Source organism: Schistocerca nitens, chromosome 2, assembly GCF_023898315.1.
Source record: "Schistocerca nitens isolate TAMUIC-IGC-003100 chromosome 2, iqSchNite1.1, whole genome shotgun sequence".
In the NCBI taxonomy this organism is placed as follows: Eukaryota; Metazoa; Arthropoda; class Insecta; order Orthoptera; family Acrididae; genus Schistocerca; species Schistocerca nitens.
The window spans coordinates 311,606,043-311,624,971 of NC_064615.1; the positions used below are offsets into that span (position 1 = coordinate 311,606,043).

The 18,929-nt window shown below is 38.6% G+C and overlaps 1 protein-coding gene across 2 annotated transcripts in view; it reads left to right on the forward strand.

Annotated features, from left to right (window-relative positions):
• The window catches only part of LOC126234383 (sodium-independent sulfate anion transporter-like), a 337,508-nt gene that overhangs the window by 270,291 nt on the left and 48,288 nt on the right, over positions 1-18,929 (forward strand). For both annotated transcript variants that reach the window (XM_049943069.1, XM_049943070.1), the window contains exons 4-6: positions 10,773-10,993; positions 13,346-13,511; positions 13,592-13,756. In XM_049943069.1, the coding sequence (XP_049799026.1) occupies positions 10,773-10,993; positions 13,346-13,511; positions 13,592-13,756 (552 nt within the window). The remainder of the gene's footprint in view (positions 1-10,772; positions 10,994-13,345; positions 13,512-13,591; positions 13,757-18,929) is intronic.

An 18,929-nucleotide genomic window follows, 5' to 3' on the forward strand; every position in this document is an offset into this window, starting at 1 on the left:
TTTAGAGAAGGAACTGCAGTGCAGTCTTCCTCTGTGAAACAGCTTTGGAAAAAGGTGTTTAATATTTCAGCTTTATGCGTGTCATCCTCTGTTTCAATGCCATCATCATCCCGGAGTGTCTGGATATGCTGTTTCGAGCCACTTACTGATTTAACGTAAGACCAGAACTTCCTAGGATTTTCTGTCAGGTCGGTACATAGAATTTTACTTTCGAATTCACTGAACGCTTCACGCATAGCCCTCCTTACGCTAACTTTGACATCGTTTAGCTTCTGTTTGTCTGAGAGGTTTTGGCTGCGTTTACACTTGGAGTGAAGATCTCTTTGCTTTCGCAGTAGTTTCCTAACTTTGTTGTTGAACCACAGCGGGTTTTTCCCGTCCCTCACAGTTTTACTCGGCACGTACCTGTCTAAAACGCATTTTACGATTGTCTTGAACTTTTTCCATAAACACTCAACATTGTCAGTGGCGGAACAGAAATTTAGTTTTGATCTGTTAGGTAGTCTGAAATCTGCCTTCTATTACTCTTGCTAAACAGATAAACCTTCCTCCCTTTTTTTATGTTCCTATTAACTTCCATATTCAGGGATGCTGCAACGGCCTTATTATCACTGATTCCCTGTTCTGCACTTACAGAGTCGAAAAGTTCGGGTCTGTTTGTTATCAGTAGGTCCAAGATGTTATTTTCATGAGTCGGTTCTCTGTTTAATTGCTCGAGGTAATTTTCGGATAGTGCACTCAGTATAATGTCACTCAATGCTCTGTCCCTACCACCCGTCCTAAACATCTGAGTGTCCCAGTCTATATCTGGTAAAGTGAAATCTCCACCCAAGACTATAACATGCTGAGAAAATTTATGTGAAATGTATTCCAAATTTTCTCTCAGTTGTTCTGCCACTAAGGCTGCTGAGTCGGGAGGTCGGTAAAAGGAGCCAACCATTAACCTAGCTCAGTTGTTGAGTGTAACCTCCACCCATTATAATTCACAGGAACTATCCACTTCTACTTCACTACAGTATAAACTACTACTAACAGCGACAAACACGCCTCCACCGGTTGCATGCAATCTATCCTTTCTAAACACCGTCTGTGCCTTTGTAAAAATTTCAGCAGAATTTATCTCTGGCTTCAGCCAGCTTCTGTACCTATAACGATTTCAGCTTCGGTGTTTTCTATCAGCGCTTGAAGTTCCGGTACTTTACCAATGCAGCTTCGACAGTTTACAATTACAGTACTGATTGCTGCTTGGCCCCCGCATGTCCTGACTTTGCCCCGTACCCTTTGAGGCTGCTGCCCTTTCTGTACTTGCCTGAGGCCATCTAACCGCCCAGTCCACGCCACACAACCCCTGCTACCCGTGTAGCCACTTGCTGCGTGTAGTGGACTTCTGACCTATCCAGTGGAACCCGAAACCCCACCACCCTATGGCGCAAGTCGAGGAATCTGCAGCCCACACGGTCGCAGAACCGTCTCAGCCTCTGATTCAGAACCTCCACTCGGCTCTGTACCAAAGGTCCGCAGTCAGTCCTGTCGACGATGCTGCAGATGGTGAGCTCTGCTTTCATCCCGCTAGCGAGACTGGCAGTCTTTACCAAATCAGATAGCCGCCGGAAGCCAGATAGGATTTCCTCCGATCCATAGCGACACACATCATTGGTGCTGACATGAGCGATCACCTGCAGATGGGTGCACCATGTACCCTTCATGGCATCCGGAAGGACCCTTTCCACATCTGAAATGACTCCCCCCAGTATGCACACGGAGTGCACATTGGTTTTCTTCCCCCCTCTCGCTGCCATATCCCTAAGGGGCCCCATTATGCGCCTGATGTTGGAGCTCCCAACTACCAGTAAGCCCACTCTCTGCGACCGCCCGGATCTTGCAGACTGAGGGGCAACCTTGGGAACAGGACAAGCAGCCATGTCTGGCCAAAGATCAGTATCAGCCTAAGACAGAGCCTGAAACCGGTTCGTCAGACAAACTGGAGAGGCCTTCCGTTCAGCCCTCCGGAATGTCTTTCGCCCCCTGCCACAACTTGAGACGACCTCCCACTCTACCACAGGTGAGGGGTCAGCCTCAATGTGGGCAGTATCCCGGGCAGCCACAGTCGTAGTCTGATCGGGGGATGCGCGGGACGATCTGGCCATCCCCGACAAACCCCCATCCGGACCCCCACTGTGATGCCCATTGGCAACAGCCTCAATCTGTGTGACCGAAGCCAACACTGCCTGAAGCTGGTAGCGAAGGGATGCCAACTCAGCCTGCATCCGAACACAGCAGTTGCAGTCCCTATCCATGCTAAAACTGTTGTGCAAAGAACGTCTGAACTAATCTACAGAGAGCACAAACAATTCGACACAAAATTTAAACAGTTATTAAAATACAAGATTGCCTAGTAAATGCAGTGATGCTGCTACTTGCGCACTGCTGACACACTGCTCGGCGGCGGAAGGAGACTACGCGATTTTACACTTCAGGTACTAAAACGCGATGCTACAGCTCTCAAATACTGTAATACGCCTGAAATTTATGAATTAAACAATGCAAATACCAAAAACACGCAAAGAAATTAAGAATTAAACTATGTAACAAATAAGTGAGCTAAGAGTATACGACTTGCTGCTGCAGCTGCTTATCCAATGGCGGCAGGGAGCACACTGTGTATATCAATGACCTTTCATCAGTAACATTACCAGATGCCAAGTTCGTTTTGTTTGCCGATGATACAAACATTGCACTAAATAGCAAATCAAGCGTAGTCTTAGAAAGATCAGCTAATAAAATATTTGTGGACATTAATCACTGGTTCCTAGCCAATTCTTTGTCACTAAACTTTGAAAAAACACACTACATGCAGTTCAGAACTTATAAGGGGTGTCCCATGAGTATATGTCAAACATACAATGACAAGAAGATAGAAGAAGTGGACAGTGTTAAATTCTTGGGATTACAGCTTGATAATGAAATCAACTGGGAAGAGCACACCACAGAACTGCTGAAGCGTCTTAACAAATCTCTGTTTGCAATGCGAATTTTGTCAGACATATGGGATATAAAAATGAAAAAGCTGGCATACTATGCTTACTTTCATTCCATAATGTCATATGGGATTGGTTTTTGGGGTAATTCATCAAGCCAAGCTAAAGTTTTCCGGGCACAAAAACGTGCAGTAAGAGTTATATGTGGTGTGAACTCAAGAACATCCTGCAGAAGCCTGTTTAGGGAACTAGGGATACTAACTACCGCTTCCCAATATATTTATTCCTTAACGAAATTTGTCATTAAAAATATATCACTTTATCAAACCAACAGCTCAATTCATGGAATCAGTACTAGAAATAAGAATAATCTTCACAAGGATTTAAAGTCACTTTTCCACCAAGTTGTAGCTCAGTCCTAGGTAATTGCATTGATGAATTAAAGTCACCCAACCCAGTTGACATAATCTGCCTCTCTGAACACCGTGTGACCACTGGTATAGGAACTAGGCCTAAGCACAATGAGAAACTCAGACAGGAGAGTACTGCAAATGTTAGAATAAGGAAAGGTTCTCATAAAGGTATAATTAAAAATAATGTAAGTATATTTCATCAAAATATTGGGAGTTTAAAGAATAAAGTAGATGAGCTTCTGGTTTGTTTAGAAGGTTTAGAAGCTGAGAATGAAATAGATATACTATGCCTGTCTGAGCATCACATTGTTACTGATATGGATAAGGTAAATGTAAGTGGATATAAGCTCTCTGCACATGTAATGAGAGAAAATATGGAGAAAGGAGGAGTTGCCATATATGTCAAAAGCTATCATTGTGCAAAAAGTATAGAAACAAAAAAGTTTTGTGTAGAGAAACATATAGAAGCATGTGCCTGTGAGCTTAAATTAAATAAAGGCACATTTATAATTGTAACTGTATATAGGTCCCCATCAGGAAATTTTCATCTATTTCTGAAAAATTTGGACTCCTTGTTGTGCTATCTGTCAGACAGGGGGAAGCAAATTATTATTTGTGGGGACTTCAATGTAGATTCTCTGAAAGAGGGTAATAGGAAAAATGACCTTGAAGTATTACTCGGTTCTTTCAATTTGACACCCGTTATTGATTTTCCTACTCGGGTGGTAAAGGATAGCAGCTCACTGATAGATAACTTCTTTATAGACCAAGATAAGTTTAACCAGATAAATGCTCAGCCTGTTGAGAATGGTCTTTCTGATCATGGTGCACAGCTAGTTACAATATATGACATAGCTCCATTCAGCAATACTAAACAGTCCTCCAAAGTGGTACGTTCAGTCAACGATTTAACAATTGCAAATTTCAGGGAAAGCCTACAGCAGTTAGACTGGGATGAGGTGTACCGTGAACCTGATGCCAATTTAAAATATAATTTATTTCATGACATTTTTGTAAATGCATTTGAAAACTGCTTCCCCAAGAAAATAGTTAAATATACTCGTAAGAAACCTTGTAAGAAACCATGGCTTACTAAGGGTATAAAAATATCTTGTAACCGCAAAAGGGAAATGTATCTGACAGCAAGAAAGAGTAGTGACCCAGAAACTATCAAAAATTATAAAAACTACTGTGTTATATTAAGAAAAGTTATTAAAAAATCCAGGAGTATGTGTATCATGTCTGAAATCAGCAACTCTGATAATAAAATTAAAACAATTTGGAATATTATTAAAAGAGAAACAGGTCAACCAAGAGCAGAGGAAGACAGTATTACCATCAAATTGAATGAAAACTTTACGAACAAAAAGTCAGAAGTTGAAAATATTTTTAATAATCATTTTCTAAATGTTGTGGATATAGTAGGATCCAGGTGTTCATTAGAAGATGCTAGGCTGTTAATGGAAGAGGCCATACCTATGCAATTTGATACAATTGAAATCTCACCCACTTCTCCCTTTGAAATTAGGAAAATAATAAACTTGCTTAAAAGCAAAAACTCACATGGAATTGATGGCATTTCCAGCAAAATACTAAAAGCTTGTTCTCAACAGATAAGTAAGATTCTCAGCCACCTGTGTAATAGCTCTCTGGAACAGGGCATTTTCCCTGATAGACTGAAATATGCTATTGTTATACCTTTGCATAAAAAGGGGGATCGATCTGATGTCAACAATTACCGTCCAATCTCCCTTCTAACAGCTTTATCCAAAATTTTTGAGAAAGTAATGTATTCAAGAGTAGCTTCACATATCTGTAAAAATGAAGTACTAACAAAATGTCAGTTTGGTTTTCAGAAAGGTTTTTCAACAGAAAATGCCATATATGCTTTCACCAGTAAAATTTTGAATGATCTGAATAACCGAACACCACCCATTGGGATTTTTTGTGATCTCTCAAAGGCTTTTGATTGTGTAAATCATGAAATTCTGCTAGACAAGCTCAGGTATTGTGGCATGAGTGGGACAGTGCACAAATGGTTTAATTCGTACCTAACTGGAAGAGTGCAGAAAGTTGAAATAAGTAGTTCTCGTAACATGCAAAGATCAGCACATTCCTCAAACTGGGGAACTATCAAGAATGGGGTTCCACAAGGGTCAGTCTTGGGTCCTTTGTTGTTCTTATTATATATTAATGACTTGCCATTCTATATTCATGAAGAGGCAAAGTTAGTTCTCTTTGCTGATGATACAAGTATAGTAATCACACCTGACAAACAAGAATTAACTGATGAAATTGTCAATACTGTCTTTCAGAAAATTACTAAGTGGTTCCTTGTAAACGGACTCTCACTGAATTTTGATAAGACACAGTACATACAGTTCCGTACAGTGAATGGTATGACGCCATTAATAAATATAGACCTTAATCAGAAGCATATAGCTAAGGTAGAATATTCCAAATTTTTAGTTGTGTCCATTGATGAGAGATTAAATTGGAAGAAACACATTGATGATCTGCTGAAACGTTTGAGTTCAGCTACTTATGCAATAAGGGTCATTGCAAATTTTGGTGATAAACATCTTAGTAAATTAGCTTACTACGCCTATTTTCACTCATTGCTTTCATATGGCATCATATTTTGGGGTAATTCATCACTGTAATCAGAATAATAGCTGGAGTCCACCCAAGATCATCCTGCAGACATTTATTTAAGGATCTAGGGATATTCACAGTAGCTTCTCAGTATATATACTCTCTTATGAAATTTGTTATTAACAACCAAACCCAATTCAAAAGTAATAGCAGTGTGCATAACTACAATACTAGGAGAAAGGATGATCTTCACTATTCAAGATTAAATCTAACTTTGGCACAGAAAGGGGTGAATTATACTGGCACTAAAGTCTTTGGTCACTTACCAAATAGTATCAAAAGTCTGACAGATAACCAACAAGTATTTAAGAAGAAATTAAAAGAATTTCTGAATGACAACTCCTTCTACTCCATAGAGGAATTTTTAGATATAAATTAAGAAAAAAAAGAAAAAAATATTAAAAAAATAAAAATAAAAAATAAAGAAAAACAAAAAACACAAAAAAATAAAGTTGTTATATTAACTTAAGTATGTTGTTAAATTAACCTAATTATGTCATGTATTGGAAAATTCGACTCGTTCCACATCATTACGAAATATCGTATTCATGATCCATGGAACTAGTATTAATCTAATCTAATCTAATCTAATCTACTTAGTCTTGTACAAAAAGGTGTGCATTATTCAGGAACACACATTTTCAATAACTTGCCAGCAGCCATAAAAAGCTTAACAACCAATGAAATTCAGTTTAAGAGAAGCCTAAAGGATTTATTGGTGGCCAACTCCTTCTACTCCATTGATGAATTTCTCAGTAATACCAACTGATTTGTGTATATATATAGAAGTACAATATAACTTGTGCACCATTTCAGTTCAGTAATGTGTTCATTGTAAATAAGTATTATAGTAGTTGTATTACACATTTATTACCTTATAAATAAATAAAAAACCTTTTTATTTTAAATTCAATGCATTAGTATTTGTAAAATGACTTTCATATAGTGTTCACTAAAAAATGACGATCATTCTACTTCGGACCTGTGGAATGGTACATTAGCTTATTTGGTTTAGTTGTAAATATTTGTCATGTATTGTTGTTTTTCTGACATGTTCCACATCCTGGAGGACCTCCTCACTACGGATCAATTGGAATGAAAGTAAATCTAATCTTACAGCATATCTGACACTAAGGAAAGTAGATAGTCTTTTGCTGGGCACCAAGACACATCAGAATACAGATGACACAGCTAACAAAGCAGCCAATTAAGCACATTGGGATAGTTTTGTGCTTTGATGCGCTGTCACCCTGCACACAGTCATTCATTTTTTCACAGACTAATCATGTGTCAGTGGGAAACTGAATGTTATAAGTGGTAAGCAACAAACTGTGGTCAATCAAAACGAACATGAAAGCATGGTGGACTTCATGTTAACCATACTAGTGGAAGAAAGTGCTGCTCAACAGACTGTGAATAGAACACTGACCATTAAAATATGTTTTCCTACTCCCATGGGGAGGTCCACCACTCTGTGAAGTTTGTAGTGTGCTGTTTGCAGTGCAGCATGTTTTTTAACTATAATGGTTTTAAACACTGGCATAATGGCAACCATGACATTGGCTGGAGATCTGCCCACCATTCTCACCAGTGTAATACAGGATTTGAAATTCTGTGGAATGTTGGGCTTTGTCCTTAAAGTGTTGGGGAGGGGAGGTCAACATGCTCTGAATGGATAGCTTGCTCAGGGAGTTTAGTATTCGTAGTAATTGATTTTATGTATCATGATCACAGTTTTTACAATTCACTGGTGGATTTTAATGCCTTATGAGCAATTCTGCCTGTGGGGACAGCCATCATCGCCTCCCCACAAGATTAGCTTGCTGACATCTCATAAGAATCCTGTTGATCATTCCCCACATTCAATATCATCATCAACAGCATCATCATCATCATCAAAATTGGAATACCTGTCTCACCAACTGCATTTTTCTGTAACACAACATTTCAAGAGTTTCTATCTTTCTGTTGTTTATATTGCTAATCTTACTCATCCCATTTCCATATAAGGCTACTACTAATCCTCATCAGAATATCATGAATATTTTTACGTTACATTATTGTGTATGAATTTTATTAATCTCCATATACAGACCAAATATTTGTTTTAAATTATCGACATACATTAAAATTCATGCTGTGGCTTACTGAATTAATTTACAGAAACAACTGTGACAACCTAGCTCCTATACCTACAAAAATCATGGGTCTGTGGGTTCAGTAAGACTTGAAATGGGATAGAGATGTAAGTAACTTGTCAAAGCAACTCTCAACAGTATGCTGCAGTTTGAAGATATTAAAAACTACAAAAAGTAGATGGTGAGGCAGGTACACTATGCACAGTCCAGTTCACAGCTTTGTTGTGGAATCATTTTCTGAGGAAATACATTTTCTGAAGAAATACAACTCAGAGCGTAACTGTATTTTGAATGCAAAAACGAGGCATGAGGATAATTTCTGGCCTTAAAAATAAAATCTTGTACATCTCCTTTTACTGAGCTTGGAGTAATGATTCATGTTTATATTTCATGAAAAATGGTAAACTATTGCTGGACAAGGATGTACACATATGATACTATAGCACAATTAGATATCCCCCAAATGTATTCCAGAACATCATTGTATCAGAAAAGCATAAATCATTATGGTATTACATTATACAGTAACATGTCAAAAGAAATAAAAATCATCCCTGAGACAATATTTAATAACAGACTAAAGGGTCATTCCAAGTCAAGGGGACCAGGGGTCCCCACTCAACCATCTCCAAATCTAATTAAATTTGGCGTGGAGGTTCTATATGGTCTTTGGCGGCTACATACCAAATTTCAGTTCAAGAGAAAATCAATTAATTGTAATTAGCTCAGAGTAAGCAGAGTTTCCAATGATGCCATAGCATTCATAGTTGACACCTTCGAAGCAGATGAAGAAATTCCAGCAGTCTCAATTCCAAGTTTACAGCCAGGACAGTGTGTTACTTGTATGTATGGCAATTTTTGGTAGATTGGAAATGTGTGAAGTTTCACATGAACAACAAGACGTCCTCATCAGCTTTATGCACCCAAACGGTCATGCCCGTTCCTTCCACCAGGAAGACAATACAGTTATCCACAATCTGTCATTGACAAAATTGTAGAATTGCTTAACCAAAAATGGAACTGACCTATCAGTATTTTTGTTCTGCAAATTTACTGTGTTTTGTACTATATTTGTTTTTATGTTACATGTTAAATCAATGTTTGAAACTGACTTATACACTCAGATAAAAATAATTAATTATGGGACTTAATGAGCAAAATATTTGACTTTTCAATCTTCTTGAAGTACTAAAATAATAAATTTTGAAACGTATTCTTACTCGTCAAACTGAAAGGCCCAGAAATTTAACAATATTTCTTTGAAAGCTTAAAGCATGCTTTTTCCATCTGGAGAAAGAAAAAGAGGATTGAAGGAGACACAGTTGAGATATTGCCCCCCAAAAATAACCTAAAATTTGCAACTAGAAAATTGTGGCCACCTTTTCAGATGCATATCTTTTTCATCTGGGCATCCAGTGCTAATTAAATTTGATTGATACATAGGCATCATATGTAGGAATAGCCATCTGAAGTTTTGGCGTGATTGACTCATACAAAAAGTAGCAGTGGTCAGTCAAACCATGGCTCCCAGAAAATTTTTTAGCCACTGCAGAGGCTTGTATCTATATTTAGGTATGGCTAAATCCCTAATTTTTGCCATGGTGTGATTCAGCATAAAAAGTTGTCTATGTATATTAAAGCAAATGACAAAATGTTTGCTAGAACTTTTAAAAAAGCCTATCGAAATTGGCACATTTGCGCCTTCGTACATGATATGGAGGTGAGTAGCCTCCCTTCAAAATTCTCTAAGAATTCAACCACTCAAGTGGTCTGAAATTTTGTATATAACCATCAGAGACCATGTAGAACCTTCACACCAAATTTCATTAGCTTTGGGGATAGTCAAATGGGGACACTTTCTAATATTAGTCCCTTTGATGTGGAATGACCCTAAAGGCATTTCTAATAATGCATTACTCTGCACAAGAATTTCTAAGTAGGAAAAAACCGTAACTTTTCTTGAGATGTATTTCAATTAGCTAAAAGTAGTGTAAAATGTTCATATGTATATATATATATATATTTTTTTGGTTTTACTCTATGCCATGTTATGTTAAGTTAGTCTGACCTGTCCAATAGCACTTTTACAATCCTGTACTATATACTAAATCTGGATCAATAAATATGCAGTTCAATACTTCTTGCAGATTTTGTTGAATTTCTTTAGCACTCATATCGTACCACATATTAATGATAAAATTACAACATTCATTAACTGTAGCTTTATTTTTAATGTGAGCCATCAAAACAATGGTATATCATGAGGACACTGCTACAGTATCTGTGGAAAACACACACACCATCATGGTGGTGGTGGTGGTGGTGGTGGTGGTGTGTGTGTGCATGTGTGTGTGTGTGTGTGTGTGTGTGTGTGTTTGCGCGCATGCACACACAAATATGTACACTATCCGTCAGTAATAGTTCTTCCATTTTTCTTAAAAATGTAACACTGAAAGTTTCTAGGTGGTCACTTCATTAACTTTTTATGGTGCTCTCCACAGTAATATATAAATTAAGGTTTTATGTAGTTCAATAGAAAATAGGTAGCTGTAATAATGGTGTCTGATAATTGACTTTTTTTCTTATAGGTTTTCTAGTGGAGTTTGTTTCTGTGCCAGTTGTGACAGGCTTCACATCTGCTGCTGCTCTCATTATAGCGTGCTCACAGGTCAAGGGCCTGTTGGGCCTTAGCATCAAGGGTCACAATTTTGCTGATACAGTCGTTGCAGTCTTTGAAAACATTGGATCGACTCGTCTCTGGGATGCTATACTGTCACTCTTCTGCATTACAGCATTATTAACACTCCGGGTAAGATGATTTTTAGCTGTTTTATTTACAAGGCAGAAGCTTAAGCTAATGATAGCTAACATAGATTTATAAAAGTTGGGTCATTCATAATAAGAAAGATTTTTATGCCACCCCAAATTATCAAAATTTGAAATAAACTGTTAGGTGAAAACTCTTGTTAAGAGAGAACAAATTTAGATAGTGAGATGGATTGCATATCAGCCAGACTCATTCTGTGGTACTCAGTACATAACAAAAAGGAGTGCATAAATCCAAACCGAGAGATACGTTCACTTGACAAAAATAAATACCCCTCTGGTACAATACATAAAATAAACTGCCTAGCAAGTTCCCACACAATCAGTATAAATACTTGCCATGTGGTTTTGCTGAAGGATATATGTCTAATTCACATTAGGCAAGAAATGAATAGATTTCCTTCATACCACCCTAAAAAAGTTGGTGTCAGAAATTTTTTTACTACAGTGCTCAATGGTACATTATTAAGAGTAGTGGAAGCACCAAGTAATTGTCAAGACTCAATCTTGACCAAGAGAGCCACACATCAACAGATCAGTAGCAACTGAATAGATGCCAGATCACATAAGATTCAGAGAGAAGTGTTTCACTTGAAGCCTATGAATGACCCACTGCTGATAATCCAAATATCACCAAATTGGGTAATTATCACTGATTAATATGGTGCAGGTGGTCCTTTGAAATGAATAGGTTGGCACAGGGTGGGAATACTCATGACAGAAAAAAATTGCAGTGAAAATCACATCACATGACTAGAAACATAAAATACTGTTGTTGGATGATATTGTATGGGCTTAGTAGGCCTCCAGCCTACTTACTGAAATGTGTTATATCCACACTTTTAAATGGAGATGGTCCTGTGGTAAGTGTCTGACTTTTGATAGTTTCATCTTGGATTGTTGGTTTCTGTTTCTTGAAATACAGATGATGCTGCCTGTCAGCACTATGTGCGGCATAGAAACTGATCTTTTTCAATTTGAACGTCACATTGTTTCCATTCATGAAGGGAAAGCCTCCATAAAGTTATTTCATTAATAAGGAGTAAATGTAATCAAACAGTGAGACTAGAATCATATTTTAATTGTGTCTTACAATGTCTGAAAAACAATTTAAAAAAGGACTATTCAAACTACTGAAGAATACTCTGCCTTAGCATATTAAAGCATGACTATAATCTCAACCTTGATCAGTGTCCCTAGGATGTGATAAGTTTAATCAAAATTGATCTACTCAGAGGCAGTGGAAAAATGTGTTCTTAAGCTCTGATAGAAAGCAAAAATAGAAAGCTCCTGTGGAGCCTTAAGGAAAATGACATCAGAAATGTCTTCCACAATATGGAACAATGCAGATGTGTTGGACTCAGATGGGTCATACTTTGAAGGCTACCACTACTGACTGAACATACCGTATTTAATAAGTATATATATTTGCAACATCTGTTTCATATTTTTATGTTAGATCTTGTAGGCCTATAAGACATTTCCTGGCAAATTGCAAGAATAAGTATGCAGTAAACTGTTCATCTCCCATCACTATGTTGATCTGTTTTCAAGAAAGTTATCGCTGTTCAGGGTTGAAAAGAACTCATGCATAAAAACACCACAAGGAATAGTTCATTTGTAACGTGAGCAGATCATTTGTTTTTTTCTCAAATCATGTACAAATAATATCTTCCCACAATCAGTGGGACATTAGAATACATGGAGATTCCTGCCTATTAAACTGTCCTCCCAGTGTTAAATTACTATATCAAATTCTCAATACTGTTATGTTACTCTTTTATAACAGGCATCGACTATGAATGAATCAGTAACTAATAGCTTACCCCCTGTTGTTTTCTCACCAATGCTTCTATTTCCTAATATAACATTTTTTTCCATTATACAGAATATTATGTTTTTCTGCATGTAACATTGGTTCATCTTAAGCTGAGACTGACACAGTTATAGTATTTCTGTGAATGAATTTTTGAGTTTTAACTATGTAATCAACATTTTAACACAGATGATGAAACACCAAATTACAATAAATCTAGCTAAGTACAAAGGTGTACATGTATAATGTAGTTCTGTCACTCTTTCCTTCTCATCCCATCTGGTAACCCTCCCCTGACATGGGGTTCTGGGTGACTTTCCTTAATTGTACCCCTTTTTCTAAACCCCTCCACTCCTTTCCCTTCACCCCTCCCTCCAATTCTTCTGCCAGAAGAAGAAGCTATTGGCTCCAAAAGCTTGCATACATTAAATCTTTTTGTGTGTGTGTTCTCCTGCCACCACTTGGTGAGTAGATTTTTTATCTATCCAATTACATCACTCCACTATTTTCTGATTACAGAAACTTAAGGACCTAAAATTTAAAGATACCAGCTCCCTGACAGTGAGAATCATTTCAAAATTTATATGGTGTATTTCTACATGGCGGAATGCAGTCATTGTCATTATAAGCACAGCTGTTGCTTATTACGTTAGTGAAAATGAAAAAATACCATTCATTCTCACAGGTATGTTATGAAACTATATGGTCTGATTCAGATATTGGAGTTTTACATATCCAAAACTAATTATTTGTTTACTAATGCAGGAAGAATAGAACCTGGCCTGCCAACTGTAACTCCCCCACCATTCAGCACTTCATTTGACAATAAAACGCTTTCATTTGGTGATATGTGCTCTTATCTTGGAAGTGGCCTCGCAGTTGTTCCCATTGTTGCCATACTGGGAAATGTGGCAATTGCAAAAGCATTTTGTAAGTATTTATTAATATGCAGATTACATAATTACATAGATTAAAGTATGATAATAGCATATAAACTATCCCACTATGAAACTGGTACAGGAAAAGAGACAATAAACAAATACAGTTTAATGAGACAGAAATTCCAGTATGTAACAAATTTTAATCTGATTGTAAAAAGTATACATTTTGTTCTTTTTATTGTGTTACTCATATACCAAATTTGTTCACACATTTTGTGAATAAAATCCTTTAGCATCATGCTGCTAACATCTTTTACACAATGTGCTTTAAAATATACGATTAAGAACACAAACACACACACACACACACACACACAAGGAAACAAAAAAGGGATTCTATCACAAAAGGAAGTTTCATGGATATAGAGAGAATAGGACAAACAACAACATGATCTGTCTAAACAGTGATATGTGGGTCTATGAAGATACCATGGTAAGAACTGTAGCACATTCCATTTGTAAAAGCTGTTCCTTTTATCTACAAAAATTAGTTGCCAATTTCTGCTCATCTGGCCCAAACATGTAAAGATTTTGTTTGCATGATGTCCTTTACGCGAAAATGTTCATATCATAAAAACTATCAAGAAGATAATAGAGGGAAACATTCCACGTGGGAAAAAAATATCTAAAAACAAAGATGATGTGACTTACCAAACGAAAGCGCTGGCACGTCGATAGACGCACAAACAAACACAAACATACACACAAAATTCAAGCTTTCGCAACAAACTGTTGCTTCATCAGGAAAGAGGGAAGGAGAGGGAAAGACGAAAGGATGTGGGTTTTAAGGGAGAGGGTAAGGAGTCATTCCAATCCCGGGAGCAGAAAGACTTACCTTAGGGGGAAAAAAGGACGGGTATACACTCGCACACACACACATATCCATCCACACATATACACACACAAGCTTGTTAGGGTAATAAGCAAGACTGATAAAACATCTTGAAAGAGTTAAAAAGAGCAACAAGCTAAATGCATTGTATGTGCCAGAGGTGCTGAGGGGAGAAAACAGACAGGTCGAAAAATAAAAGATACAGCAAACTGAAAAGAAATAGAGAAAGAAATAGTTACTGAGAAGAAACTCTGATATCAAAGATATCAAAGAATATAAGTAATGAAATAATTAATGTAAATTAAGGCTGTATGGGAGATGAGAACCAAGGACATGTTGCAACACCAGTTCCCACCTGCAGAGTTATGAGAAAATAGTGTCTGGTGGAAGCCTACAGATAGCACATGTGGCGAAACAGACACCGACGTCATGACTGTCATGTTGTAGAACATGCTTTGCAACAGGATACTGTGTATTGCTAGTATACCCCTCTGTCTACGCCCATTCATCTTAACTGATATCTTGGTGGTAGTCACACCAAAGTAAGAGGCTGAACAGTCTTCATATAACAGCTGGTGCATGATATGTGTTGTTTCACAAGTGGCTCTTCCTTTAATGGTACATGATTTACTAATTACAGTCCTTGTGTAGGTGATGGTAGGAGGGTGCATAAGGCATCACATCCAATTCTGGTACTGTTGGTCCCCTCTAAAAACAAGTTAGGAGTACACATCTCGTCACTTAGTGTTATACTGGTCTTTAATGCATTAATCCAGCTACTTTGACAAAGCTATGACTTCCTAAAATAATGCCCTGAAATGAAGTCCATTCTGTCTGATATTTTGCCCACCACTCCTAGAAATAGCTTTTGATCACCCTCCAAATCTCCACAATATCCTTGCCAGACCCTACGCTCCTTCTGCATCCATCTCCCTACCCTATAGCTCCTACCTCTGTGACTGTCCCCACTGAAAGACATGCCCTATGCACCCCCCTACTACCACCCACACCAATCCTGTAAATCACAAAACATTACTATCAAAGGAAGAACCACATGTGAAACAACTTGTCATATACCAGCTGTTGCGTAAACACTGTTCAGCCTTTTACACTGGCGTGACTACCACGAAATTATCAGCTAGTATGAATGGGCATATGCAGAGGGTGTATACTGACAATGCACAGTATTCTGTTGTGGATCATACTCTACAACATGACAGTCAAGACCTTGGTGTCTGCTTCACCACAGGTGCTATCTGGATTCTTGCACCAGACATCAGTTTCTCAGAACTTTGCAGGAGGGAACTGATATTGCAACATGTCCTTGGTTCTCAGCACCGACCTGGTCTTAATTTACATTAATTATTTTCTTTAATTTCCTTAGTATCTGCATTTCTTCTCAATAACTTCTCCTTTCTCCATTCCCTATCAGTTTTCTGCATGTTTTATTTTCCGACCTGTCTATTTTTCCCCACCCAGCACCTTCACCACATATACTACACATAGCTTTCCTCTCTTTTTAACTTTTGCGTGATGTTTTATCAGTAATCTCTTTCTTGCTTACTATCCCGTCTTCCACCTTTCAAGTCTCAGGTTTTCAAATCTCATCCCATGGAGTCCCCAACAATCAGTGTTTCCTTCTCATTCTGTCTGGTGACTCTTTCCTGACCCACATTTGGAGGACTACTCCAAATTATCACCAGCCCTTTTCATTCATCCCTCTTCCTTCTCTTTCAGCCATTCCTCCAGAAGGAGCCACTGGCCCTGAAAGCTAGCACATTTCTTTAACCTATATGTTTGATTTCTCCTGCTGCAGCTTGGTGAGTAGATGTTTTTATCTAACCAATTACATTTTCAAAAATTAGTTATTTTCATTGATACACAATACATTCAGTGATAACAATACATACATACAGATAATAAACATATTTCTCATTATTTATACCTCAACTCCTCTATTCTTTTTCCATTAAATTATCCTCAATAAAGTTTCTGGAATTGAGTTAGATAGAGCAGCAATCAGTCATAGAATTAATATGACATTTATAGTCACAACGCAGATCAGATTTCGACCTGTGTCAGGTCATTATCAATGCAGTGCGAAATTGTAGCAGAATGGTTGAACTGTGTAAGCATTCACTTGAGCACGAACAACTGCTACAATTCCACACTGCATTGATAATGACCTGACACAGGTCGAAATATGATCTGTGTTGTGACTATAAATGTCATATTAAAGCAACTTAATTCTACGACTGATTGCTGCTCTATCTAACCCAATATAACCACAGTCGTTGTGTGCACCCACCCCATGGAGGGCAACCTGATGAAGTTCCTGGGATGTTGTTTCACTCACACTGTCCTTTAGACTCATAGGAAGGTACTTAACCAGTTACACACCTGAGTATCAAGAGCCTTTTTCAGTAGCTCTCAGTCTGTGTGGTACTCTTCTCAGCTGGCCTTAATCTTGTCATAGGAATGAACATCTCCATTTTTTCCAAGTAATGTATTGCCTTTGATTAACAAAATTATTGTTCTGTATATTTACCTGTCATATGAGAGAGAAAAGACAGTTATTAGATGTAATAAAAAGAAGAAAAAGAAATTGGATTGGGCATATATTAAGAAAGAATGATGGACTGATAAAAACAGCTTTAGAAGGTTATGTAGAAGGGAAAAGGAAGTGAGGAAGGAAGAGATTTCAGATACTGGATGACATGATGGACGGTACAACATACAGCAGCCTTAAGAAGGAAGCAGTGGATCACACAAAATGGAGATGCAAAGGACCTCCTAATATAGCAGAAAACTGATGATGATATGTACCTGGATGGAAATGTCAAAATTTGTGAATTATGGAAGACAGTTCTTCTTGAGTCAGTTTGTACTTCATTCAGGATGGCCCAAATGAATATTTTGGAATATAAAAATTCTTTTTTATTGCAGTTGCTAGAGATTCCCCAAACAGAAATCGTATACTGTAAGTGCAAGTCAGAAAGAGCATGGTACACTTACACAGAAGATTTTTGTTGGTATACACTGAGGTGATGAAATTCATGGGGTAGTGATATGTGCATATACAGATGGTAGTAGTATCATGTACACAAGGTATACAAGGGCAGTGCATCAGGAGAGATGTCATTTGTAGTCAGGTGATTCATGCAAAAAGGTTTCAGAAGTGATTATGGCCTTATGATGGTAATTAACGGAGTTTGAATGCAGTTATGGATGACTATAGAGGCAGTCTATGCCACATCGACTTTCTGCACTACACCAGGCAAAAGGATGCCTGACATGATACTGGGAGGTAACGTATATACGTCAGCCTTCTGCGCATCATTAAAGAATGGTCTTCCTGCAAGTATACACTGATTTCATACTAATCACTGTCTCCAATTATGTTATGTTATGTTAACCGGGGACCTAGAAACGACGGAGAGGCTCCATCCCCGCCGCAGCCGCAGTGGTCTGCAACCTCATGACGACTACCGCAGTCCACTTCACCCCTTTGCCACCCCACACTGAACCCAGGGTTATTGTGCAGTTCGGCCCCCGAAGGACCCCCCCAGGGAAGGTCTCACACCAGACAAGTGTAACCCCTATGTTTGCATGGTAGAGTAATGGTGGTGTACGCGTATGTGGAGAACTTGTTTGCGCAGCAATCACCGACATAGTGTAGTTGAGGTGGAATAAGGGGAACCAGCCCGCATTTGCCAAGGCAGATGGAAAACTGCCTAAAAACCATCTACAGACTGGCTGGCTCACCGGACCTTGACACAAATCCACCGGACGGATTCATGCCGGGGACCGGCGCTCCTTCCCGCCCAGAAAGCCGTGCGTTAGACTGCATGGCCAACCAGGCAGGCACACTGTCTTCAGTCAACAAGTTCATAAAACATGTCAAATGCAATTTGAACAGTTCTCGGGTATCCGACCAGGTAGCGTCGTAATTTCTCCACAATATTTCGGCAGACGTACACGCTGCCATGTTCAGGTGGTTCCTGACGAATGCTGTGCTGTTTCTCTCGGCACCCTATGTATACTAGCCGTTACCCCCTGCACCGTTCCTCTCCTGGTGTCTTTGGTGCGGCTGGCATGACGGCTACTGGAGGTGGGGGGGGGGGGGGGGGGGGGGGAAGTCTGAACTGGGGTCTGCAGTCTCCCTGCTGCCACCATCAGGGCAGTCCTTGATCTCTGGGACCACATCTTTCTCTCCAGGCTGAGTGCAGGGTTCCAAGCCTGACTGAGTTGAAATGCCGTTGTCTTTATTAGTTAGATCATCCTGTAGTCGGATTTCGATGGCCTCTTTAGTAAGACAGTCCCAGAAGTA